The sequence below is a fragment of the Canis lupus genome, chromosome 1 (genome assembly GCF_003254725.2).
Source record: "Canis lupus dingo isolate Sandy chromosome 1, ASM325472v2, whole genome shotgun sequence".
In the NCBI taxonomy this organism is placed as follows: Eukaryota; Metazoa; Chordata; class Mammalia; order Carnivora; family Canidae; genus Canis; species Canis lupus.
The window spans coordinates 117,037,052-117,047,544 of NC_064243.1; the positions used below are offsets into that span (position 1 = coordinate 117,037,052).

A 10,493-nucleotide genomic window follows, 5' to 3' on the forward strand; every position below is an offset into this window, starting at 1 on the left:
TTGCGGCCCGAGAGGGGTGAGGCGCAGAGACCTCCGGGAAATGTAGTCCAGGCGCCTCGCTCCTTCCGCCGAGAGCTAGGGCCGCGCGAGAGCTGGGACTATAGGGTCCTAGCCGAACCCAGAAAACCATCTCCAGGGCTGCCGGGAGGTGTGGTTTTCGCCCCAAACTCCTCCCATTGCTCCTGTCGAGACGAGGACACGCGTGAACTACTACTCCCAGGGTGCAGTGGGCTTTGGACCCTGGGAATCGCAGAGACCCTGGGAAATGCAGTTCGCGACTTGCCGGAGGCGTGGGCTGGGAAAGGGGCCGCGGCAAAGGAGTAGTCTCGGTTGGAGACGCCACCCGGCTGCCGGTCTGCAAGGCATGGAGGGAAGAGGCTCGAGAGCCACAGCCTTGCGGTCCTTGTGCTCAAGGAGAAGAGGAGGGTGGCTGCAAGTAGGGTGGAGCACGCGTTCCTGGAGCCCCGGGCTGGGGGTCCCAGACTCAGATTCTGCGCACCGTTGCTTGCTGTGGAAGGGGCGAATAACTTGGTTTCTCAGTGCCTCTTTCAGCGGGGCTTGCTGCTAAATCAGCCTTCCAACAGGCTTGCTGCTAAATCAGCCTGGACTTCGCGGCCCTCGCGGGCCCCTACCTCAGGGGGAGGACAGGGATACCGGGGAGAAGGAGGCGGCCCCCGCGCTGAACAGTGGATGCACGGCCACCAGGGGCCGCCACAGGACAAGGGGCAAGGCTGCCCTCCTTCCCTCGCTGCTCACAGACTAAAGTCTGGACTCGGCTTCTGATCGTGAGAGGAGGGCACAGGAAACTTTATTTTGATGATGAATCACCAGCCCCCGCACAGTTAATTTTCACTCGTGCAAGCTTTACTGCCCACACCCCACACGGGCTCGCTGGCCCAGACTTCTGGGGCCTGCGGTCATCTGGGAGGCGGCTTTCAGCGCCTTTCTTGCGGTGCTTCTTGGAGCCAAATTTGCTAGGCTGCCGTGACTGCGGTGCTGGGTCAGAAGCCTAGTCAGCCCATCAGCCCGTCTTTCATTCTTTAAGCCAAAGAAGCTGCCAACACCATCAAGTGGTGGAGCAAGGGGACCTACAGGGAGAGGTCGAGGCCCGGGACGGCCTGGAAGAGGAGTAGAGGAAGGTGGAGCGAATGGTCCATCCAGGTGGGAGCTGGCTGGGCGAGTGGCCACGCATGTGCGCCTGCATGGAGGCCAGGCTGGGGCAGCCGGCCCGGCACAGAGGGCAGCGGTAGGGTGCGGCCCCATGCGTGCGCAGGTGCTTGGTCATGGCTGAGAAGTCCCGGGAGCGCTGGGGGCAGAGGCTACAGGAGAAGGGCTTCTCTCCTAGGGCAGGTGGAAGGGGAGGCCAGTGAAAGAAAGAAGGGGATGAAGGCTGGCCTAGGGACGGATCTGGGCGACTGGGCAAGGGAATTGTGTGGGAGCCAAGCACGCAGAGAAGAACTCAGGAGCAAACAGACCGGAGTTTGGAAAGGAGCAGATAATTCGCACTGGGCAGGGAGCCCCTACCTGTGTGGACTCGGTAGTGCGTCTCCATCTGATGCTTGAGTGAGAACCTTTTTCCACAGACAGAACAAGAATGGGGCCTGGACCGAGCAGGTGGGGGTGGGGGAGGTTGTTGGCGTGATGGGCCTGCTGTACTCACATGACCCACACAGGTGGCAAGTGGACCTGTGGGGACAGAGAAAGCAAAGGTGGGCAGGACTGGGAATCTGAGAGCTGGACTACTGGTACTCCCAGACCTCAGGAACTACAGTGGGGCTGAGGCAAAAGAGCCCTCACCCTACTCACCTGTGTGCCTCTGATCAGACTCTTCCATCTCCCCAGGGCTGAGTTTTGTGGGGCACTGGGGGAGGGAACCTGGAGAGGGCAGAGTGAAGTAGGTTCCCTACTCAAGCTGGACTCCTGGAGTCCCAGACTCAGGAAAGAGACCAGAATTTGTACAGGGCACTGAGGGGCTTACCTGGGGCAGGACTGGAGGAGCCCAACTGGTTCTGGTTCCAGAGACCTTTCTCGAGGTTCAGGGACAGTGGGATCCTGGGGATACGGTGGGGAAGAGTTAACCTTGGCAAAACCTGGGATCCTGGCCAGACCCTTCCTGGAGAGGGAGATGTCATGAGTCCTCCTCAGAGGCTGGGCTTTGACTTCCCCTGTGATGGAAGCTTCTTGTCCTATCACCAGCTCAGGAAATGTATAGTAGAGATTAGAGATGTGGTGCCCTCCTACCCACTGCTGCCTATCCTGAGCCACTCCCTCCCAGCCAAGGAGGTCTTCCGTTAGGCTCTTTACTCACCTCTGGTCCTGTGGCCAGACCTCCTGCCAGGCTCCAGTGATGGCGGTGCTATGGGAGAAGGGAGTGCCGTATCTGGGTGGCAACAGCAGGATGCTCCACAGGGCAGGCTGGCCCTCCCCCAACCAAGGGGCCTCAGCCCACCAGGGCCTAGGAACGACGCTGCTTTGGAGGCAACCTGGTGGGGGGAAGGGGCCAGGGAACTCCCGCAGACTTTCCTCAGAGCCCCCTGGACTCTCCGTCACCCACATAATTACTTCTTGTTTTCCATCTGTTCCACCATGGCCAACAGGGGATTGCTTGAATTTCTCCTTTGATCTCATCTGCTCCCTCGAACCCTCCTGCATTGCCTCTGCTCTCTCCGGCCTCTCTCTTTGTGGCCTTTGCTCATGCAGTGCCTCTTGTTCTCTCCAACCAGCTCTAACAAATTTCTCTGGTCTTTGATTTCCATGTCCCTCCAATCCTCTCTCAGAACCCCTTATAGGTTTCTCTGGCTCCTCCTGATGTTCCTTGAGTCCTGTACCCAGTTCTCTAGCCCTGTCCTGTCGAGCTCTCCTGCATGCCTCTTCCAGGGACTGCACCCCCAAAGTTCTGGCTGCTTCCTCAAGGGGTCCCAGTTCCCCAGGTTGCAGCTCTACACTCTCCCCATAAACAAAGTACAGAAGCTGGGCAAAGGTAGAAGGGCTGATGCCTTTGACCAGAGCCCAGCGGCCCCTGCGGCCCAGCTGCTGGCTCACGCCTGCCAGCACCAGGCTGTGGGCAGGGAATTCTTGGCTCCCCACAGTGATCAAGGTATCACATAGTGCTGGCCGGAGCCTGGCTGCTAGCCGTACCAGTCGATCAGAGCAATAGGGGCTAGGCAGTCTTGTCGGGCACAGGGGCATTGTGCCTTGCCTGGGTACCAATCTCAGAAGATCTGAAAGAAAGGCCATAGTGTGGGGTCCATGGTGGAAAGGGGAGGGAGGAACAGCATATTCTCAAGCCTGTGGAGGTGAGGGGAGAAAGAATGAGTTGCTGGTTCAGAGCTCTCTCTGTCCTGAATGGAACAAATAAACTAACCCAAAAGAGGACCTGAGCTTATCCAGAATCATAACGGAGCTGAGGGTGGAGGTGTCAGGAGAATGGAAATTAGACCATATTCAGGACTTAGAGAGTAAGGACCAGGCAGTTAACGACCACATCAAATAGTGAGTTTAAGGCTAGTATAGATGGGTCCCGCCAGTCTCTGACTTAAAAGAGAGCAGACGCTGATACTTCTGCTATTCTAAGCTCTTCTGCAGGGAAAGACCTTGGAGTGCGCCAGGCTTTCTTCTTTCCAAAGAAATCGCCATAAGACCCCCGTCAGCCCTGGCAGTTAGGGACAGAACAAGACAGAGCTTCATGGGAGAGTTGAGGAAGCTAGTGCCACCTCCACCCCCACCCTATCACATGGAGCTGAGTAGTCTTGAGAGGCAGAAAGGGCAGTAAGACTGAGGTCATGGGTGCAGGAGGGCATGCTCTAAGACACCAATTGGTTATCTCCCTACGGCTGAAACTTCTAGAACATGTCTTCAGAGGAGGACCTAGAAGAAAATCTCATCCAGTGGGTTGAGAGAGCAGGTGCAGAAGCCACAGAAGAGAATGCTCCCAACTCAAGGACAGGGAGAGATTTTGGAGGAGGTTTTGACCCCTTAGGAAGCATGGAAAAAGGAAAATGGGAACTGTAGAAGGGGAGGCTATTTTCTCTCCAGATTAGGATAAGGAGGTGGTTTAATTTTGTTTTTCATAAGCCAAGAGTAAAGAATAGAAAGAGCCAACAAGGCAGAAATTTATCACACATCATAACTACCACAACTGCTTTTAAGAAGAGACCTGGGAACCCAGATATTAACAGACAGCCCTAAGTGTTTCAGTGCCCAGCAGGCATATTCCTCAGTGTGGGCTCACCATGAATAAGGACCCTCGGGGGGAGGATTACTACTTGGATACCTCAGGAAGAAGGCTACAGGCTGGCAGGAAGTGGATAGAAAAAGGGGTATAATGGGAGGAAAGTCTCAGCTGGGGAGAAGCAACCACTCACCGGTTGTAGCTTCCTCCTGGACACCGCATGCTCTGAACTGCTGTTGGGGCTCCTGGGTGCCCCCCCCCACCCAGAGCTAGCCCCGCCCCTGACCTCACAGTCTTCCATTGGGTGTCCCAAGTATCACTCTGCCACAGTCCCCCAAGGGGGTGTGGTCTTATACCCCTGGCTCTGCTTTACCCCTCCAGGAGAGACCACCTCTACTTCCAGATTCAAGATATTCAGCTCCCTTCCTGCCTCCTTATTTCATTTGTGAACTTCTAGAGTCAAAGAAGTTCATATGAGGGGGTGCCAGGCTGGTTCAGTTTGTAAAGCATGCAACTCTTAATCTCAAGGTTGTAGGTTCAAGTCCCATGCTGGGTGTAGAAATTACTTAAAAAAAAAAAAATCAAGGGATGCCTGGGTGGCTCAGTCAGTTAAGCATCTTCCTTCAGCTCAGGTCATGATCTTGGGGTCCTGGGATGGATCCCCGTGTCTGGCTCCCTGCTTAGTGGGGAGTCTGCTTCTCCCTCTCCCTCTGCCCTTACCCCCCTCCCCAACTCTCACCCCCACTCATGCACATGCGCTCTCTCTCTCTCAAAAAATTAAAATCTTAAGAAAAAATAAAAATCTTTTTAAGAAAAGTTCATCTCACAACAAGAACCTTGGAATAATCAGACCTGCATTTGAGTCTCATTTCTGCATTTATTAGTTGAGACACACTGGGACAAGTCACCTCTCTGAGCCTCAGTTACCTCATCCATGAAATTAGGATAACCTTTGCTTACCTCATTTGGAGGTGAGGGTGAAGATGAAACGACATGATGAATGTGAAAGTGGTTTGTCAGTACATAGCATTGTTCAAAAAATATTAGTTCTGAGATGTGTCAGAGCTCTAGCAGCTGGAAGCTGTTTCTATTACCCCAGAAGTAAAAGGGACTGAAACATCTGGATTCCAAGGAGAGAGTGAAGGAGGGCCAAAAGCATGCCTTGTCCTTCCTCTCCCTGATTTAGTACTAGGAAGCCTTAACTGCTCTGTGGAAATGACCCCTATCATCTGGGCCACCACAGGGGACTGAATGTACAAGTGACTCAGATTCTCCCATTAAGCTCTGAAGGGGGCAACCCCAGGAAGGGCCTGCGGTGGTCTTGGAAGAGAAAACTCCCTTTTCTTGGGTTGATGACAAATGACATTTCTCTGAAATCAGGACTCCGGGGTTTCTTTCACTTCCTGCCAAAAGCATCAAGCTCTCAGGAGATTTCCCCCGTGTTCACACTTTAGCGCTGGTTAACCTGGGGAAAGGAGGAGGTCTGAGAGACTCAAATTTCTTTTTCTGGTTTTTATTATTCCATAATCCCTCATCCTTTGGCAGATTTTTCATTCATTCAACAAGTGCCGAGAAATCATTTATGATATGTTCCTGGTATATCATGTATGCCCAGTAAATAACAGGAAGGTAAATCAGGCTGTGGTAGACTGTTCTGGTGACCTGACCCAGTCTGGTTCACCATAGACTTTTCCCTCAGATCCTAGTGCCCTCCTAGACCCAAATATTATGTCTCTAACTCCCATTTCTTCCTTTGGCCCCAGGACCCCAAAATGTTGACAGCCTTCTACTTTCTCCTTCCAGACCAAACATGCCTTCCCTCTACCTCTCATTCTAGCTTGGGTATAGGCAGATGTTAACCCTTCCTAGATCAGACAGGGTGTGCCAATGGGTGGGGCTGGTGGAGGGGCAATAATAGGGTGGGGAGAGGGGAAGATGAGTCAAACTGAAAGGGAAAATGCAAATGGACAGGCTGTATTCATGTGCTACTCTGAACGTTAAATATTTTCCATTTCTGAGCTTTCTAACTCCTTGTACCACCACACCCAGGGACTCACAAGGCACTCATATAAAAGACACTTGGCCTTGGGGCACCTGGGTGGCTCAGTGGTTGAGCAGCTGCCTTTGGCTCAGGGTGTGATCCCGGGGTCCTGAGATTGAGTCCCACATAGGGCTCCCCAGAGGGAGCCTGCTTTTCCCTCTGTGTCTTTCATGAATAGATATATAAAATCTTAAAAACAAAAGAACAAAAAAAGACACTTGGCCTGGACATATAAAAGCACCGATCCCTGATACGTATGTATACAGAGAAAAAGACCCTTTCTTCAACACAGTAATACAGTCCCTGAGGATATGGAATAAGTGGGGAAAGCCATGAAAGAGAAACCCAAGTGTAAAAGAAAAGGTACAGGGGTCTAGAAGACAACATCATCACTCAGTAGCCTTGCCTCCCAGCCCCACTTCAGTGCCTGTGACTCAGCTCCCCCACTGGTATGATTTGCTCATTGATGATCAAGAATGTTGGAAAGTGAGCACCTAGGTGATTCAGTCAGTTAATTGTCTGCCTTTGGCTCAGGTCATGATCTTGAGGTCCTAGGATTGAGTCCCGCCTCGGGCTCCCTGCTCAGGGGGGACTGCTTCTCCCTCTCCCTCTGCCCTTCCCCTCTGCTCGTGCTCCCTTTCAAATAAATAAAAAATCTTAAAAAAAAAATGTTGGAAACTGTGCTCAAAGGGCAGCATCCTCTGTAAGCCAAGTGTAGTTACAGGAAGAGTCTGCAGGCTTTCAGGAAACCTAACAGGGAGGAGAAAGGGCAAGGGACTCCCCATTCAGTGAACAAAAGCTCCCAAGAATAGGAAACCCTATTTTTGCCTCCTACCTAGTGTCTACCTCACCTAAGGATATTGTTTTAGAGACTGCTTCTTTAGAGGTTCCTCCAGGGCCATCTATCCCTCAGCCCTTAGGCTGGTGACACTGTAGGCCCTTCTCTCTCCCTACATTCTTGACTACATAGTTCAAGCCATCTTGCATTCAGCAGTGACAGCAGAAGTACAAGCAAGTAGCACTTTGACTTGGAAGGGTAGGGACACTGTAACTCTTTTCTATTCCTGAGAAGTCCCCCATCACAGTCTCAAAAACCTTGTCTACCTTCTACTTCCCAGGCTGACTGTAGGAATCACCTGCAGTTGTCTCCTGGGGTGGACTCAGGAAACCATTGATTCTGAGGACACAAACCTGCATCTTGGGAAGGTAGAGTGGATAGGAAAGACTAGATAGGGCATACCTGGAAGAAAGTATGTGGGAAAAAGAGTTGACTTTTGCCCCTCATTCCTAATACTCATATTACTGAATAAAGTTTAATGTCTGGTATTTTTTATTCTCATAGGCTTGACCAGAGCTCCTTCATATGCCCCTGCAGGTACAACTCAGCTTGATATAAAAATGTCAACGCAGCAATACAATTATGGATTCTCCTTAAATATAATTAAAACTAAGCCACAGAATAGGCTGATTAGCGGGGTGATTATTTGTTTTATGACAAATGTTCTCCCTTTATCTCACTTATTTCAGATACTACTTCCAAAGTCAAGTTTAAAAAGATTCAATTTAGAAAAATTATATGAACTTTCCACTTTTTTCAGGAATGCATCTCTTTCTTCAAATCAAAGTGGTTAAAGTCCCCACAGCATTTTATAATGCAGATGAAGACCAATTATCCAAATCTTACCTAAACTTTCAAATGCCCACTCTTTCTAGTGAAGTACATCCAACACATACCGATACATACCACGGAGTAAATTAGTTTCTTTCTTCCCCTCAATCTGTATTTCATATAACTTAAGAACCAGTGTAATTATAGCCAGGTGAGCTGCAGCTAGGTCATAGAGACCCTATCATAGCATATCTTTTGTGGATGAAGTGGAAAAAGAACTAGACTAGAAGTAAAACAATTTAGGTTCCACTACATCCTCTCTGTGGGTGGCCTTTCTTTTCAGTCCTAATACGGGGCTAACTCTTCTAAGATCCTCAATTTCCTCACAGGGACTGCTTTCAAGAGCAATACTGAATGCCAATATTGTGTTAAACCTGCTCTGACCCCCTCTGGCTGTGGTCCCCCCTTGGGCCAAGGATCCCAAGAGCATCGAGGAAGGGCCCACTGGGAACATGTGTCCCCCAGTTCTAGGCCATGCTCTGGGAACTTGGAACCCTGGACTTCCTCACCCAAATGGCCTCCTTCCAGGACAGCCCTCAACCCTGGGTCTATATTCAGGAGGGTGAACTGTGAAACCGATACACACACCCCAGGCCCTAGTTGTGTGTGAGGAACAGGTAGACTGAGCTCAGACATGCAGACTAATCTATGAGATGCCTTGAAATGTGCACCAACACCAGGTGTGGGAAGAAAAGGGGAAATTTTCATTTTTAGTCTTGCCTCAGCCCCATGAATAATACAGGAACCAGCTTTATTCCAATGGCTCTTAACATAGGTTAAGGGGATCACCATCCCTTTTAAAATTGTAAGCCACAGAATCAACTCTTTACATCAGAAAATTGTGGATACTCATACAAGGGATTCACAGGCTGGAGTCAGTCCTTGGACAGGTTAGATACTCCTTGTTTATCCTTGTGGCTGCTTTGCATGCCCCCCCCCAAATACAACATGCATATAGTTTTTCTTGTGATTTCCAGGAGCTCCAAAACCCTTAAATCCACTCATAGACCACTCCCCCTTGCACCCCCCTACCCAAGGTTTAAGAATTCTGGGTGTACATGAAAACACTCTGAAAGCTTCAATACCACGTAGAACTTGTCCAGCTGAGTGAAATTAGATATCAACACCCTGTCCCATAAGAATTAAAAAAAAAAATCTTCCGTAATGACAAGCTGGGTGATTTCCTAAGGAGCAGGAAATCTCACACACCTCTTCCTGTGCTCTAGGACAAGATCCATCTTCCCTATGCATCTGGCTCCATTCTTACAGCCTGGTATCTTCTGAGAATGACCAGGGTTTCAGAAAGAGCAGACCAAAAGGCCCTAATATGACCCAATCCTGGTTTTTTTTAGAGCCACACGGCAATAATATTTCATGGAGGGCAAACAACCTGAGATTCAGAAACTCCCTCCTCAAGAACCTCCAGAAGACCTTGGGCCTAACCTCCTGGCCAAGTTGTCTATCCTGGACCTGATAGTGGAAAATCTGCACCTCAACCTAGAGTCCAGCGACCCCCAAAACCTTGCAGCTGCATGTTCTTAGCACAGCCTGGGTGCAATGGCTGTTGACAACTGCCCATTGGACTTCCAATCTCGACAACTCTCTCAGCCCAGGCTGGATCCAAAGACCCCAGAAAATCTCCCAAGAGCACACTAGTTTCATCTTTTGGCCAGTAATGCCCCGCCCCCCCCCCCCCCCATAACCTCTGGAGAGTCACAGGCCTCCCCTTCCAGTCACCACATCCAGACTCAGGCCAGAGACCTCAGGCAACCTGTCACCGATCAGAGGCCATACCTCACCGCCAACGAAGCCACGCAGAGCTCCAAGGGCCTCCCACGGCCACACAATACACTTCCAAATCAAGTCAGCCTCAGGGACTGTGGACCAACCCAGGGCATGTTGGCCTCTGCCCCAGCCCGGGTCCAAAGGTGCCTGCCCAGGAGGCCCCACTGCCATCCTCGCCAGGACAAAGGGAGTCCCCGGGGACTAGAGTCCTCAACTCTCGCTTCTCAACCCTCACGACGACCGCTCCGCCCCTCCCACCCCAGCTTGGCTTGGGCCAGTCCCAGGCCTGAAGAAGCGTAAGAGAAACCATGGCACTCACCGACTCGGGCCCTGTGCCTCCTCCCACAGTCACATACACCGAGGGCGGCTCTAGCTCGAGTGGCCGTTGGGGAGCGGCGAGTGGGGAGCGGCGCGAGGCCCGGAGCTCGAGGCCCTGCGCGTGCACAGCTCGCGGGTCGCGCCTGGTTTCCGCCGCGGACGCCGATTGGCTGCCGCCGGCCGCCTCCTGCTGAGCATGCCCAGCATCCTCGGAGGCACCTCGGACAGCTCCCCGTGCTCCGCCCCCCCGCCCCCGCCCCCGCCCCGCTCCCCCCGCCGATTGGCTGCGGAGCTCCCTCCCGCCCCCCTGGCTCTGCCGAGGGGCGGGGCCTTGAGTCCGATGGGGATGGGTCGGTGGGCTTGGGTTTCAGGTCTCTGAGGCGGAGGTCTCACCCTCCAGCCTGTCCCCTCCCCTGCTGAGCGGCTGCGGAGTTTGCCCCTTCCCACCCTCTCTCTGGAAAGACTTGGCCCGGAACCTCCTTGGCCTCAATAGTCTTGGAAGCTGCCTC

General features: G+C 52.1%; 1 protein-coding gene across 18 annotated transcripts; it reads right to left on the minus strand.

Moving 5' to 3' along the window:
* Window positions 1-777: 777 nt before the first annotated feature.
* On the minus strand, window positions 778-10,109 carry ZBTB32 (zinc finger and BTB domain containing 32). Of its 18 annotated transcripts, XM_025421664.3 has the most exons (7): window positions 9,986-10,094; window positions 5,132-5,636; window positions 2,309-2,356; window positions 1,979-2,052; window positions 1,807-1,875; window positions 1,525-1,686; window positions 778-1,341 (listed from the first exon to the last, which is right to left on the minus strand). In XM_025421664.3, the coding sequence occupies exons 2-7, from the start codon at window positions 5,164-5,166 to the stop codon at window positions 1,067-1,069; spliced, it is 663 nt and encodes a 220-aa protein (XP_025277449.1). In that variant the 5' UTR covers window positions 5,167-5,636; window positions 9,986-10,094; the 3' UTR covers window positions 778-1,066. The 18 variants fall into 18 exon arrangements, with proteins under 18 accessions (XP_025277449.1, XP_025277457.1, XP_025277453.1 ...); XM_025421672.3 differs by lacking the exon at window positions 5,132-5,636 and having other exon boundaries at window positions 1,979-2,113; window positions 9,986-10,104; XM_025421668.3 differs by lacking the exon at window positions 5,132-5,636 and having other exon boundaries at window positions 1,807-1,903; window positions 9,986-10,102.
* Between the last annotated feature and the right edge of the window lie 384 nt (window positions 10,110-10,493).

Bases quoted from the DNA above. Each gene is read 5' to 3' on its own strand.
- ZBTB32 (XM_025421660.2), bottom strand. From the start codon at position 3,237: ATGGCCTTTCTTTCAGATCTTCTGAGATTGGTACCCAGGCAAGGCACA. The intron at 2,053-2,308 runs GTGAGTAAAGAG...CCGTATCCCCAG, and splicing joins GTCTGGCCACAGGACCAGAG to GATCCCACTGTCCCTGAACC. The intron at 1,687-1,806 runs GTGAGTAGGGTG...CTGTCCCCACAG, and splicing joins GTCTGATCAGAGGCACACAG to GTCCACTTGCCACCTGTGTG.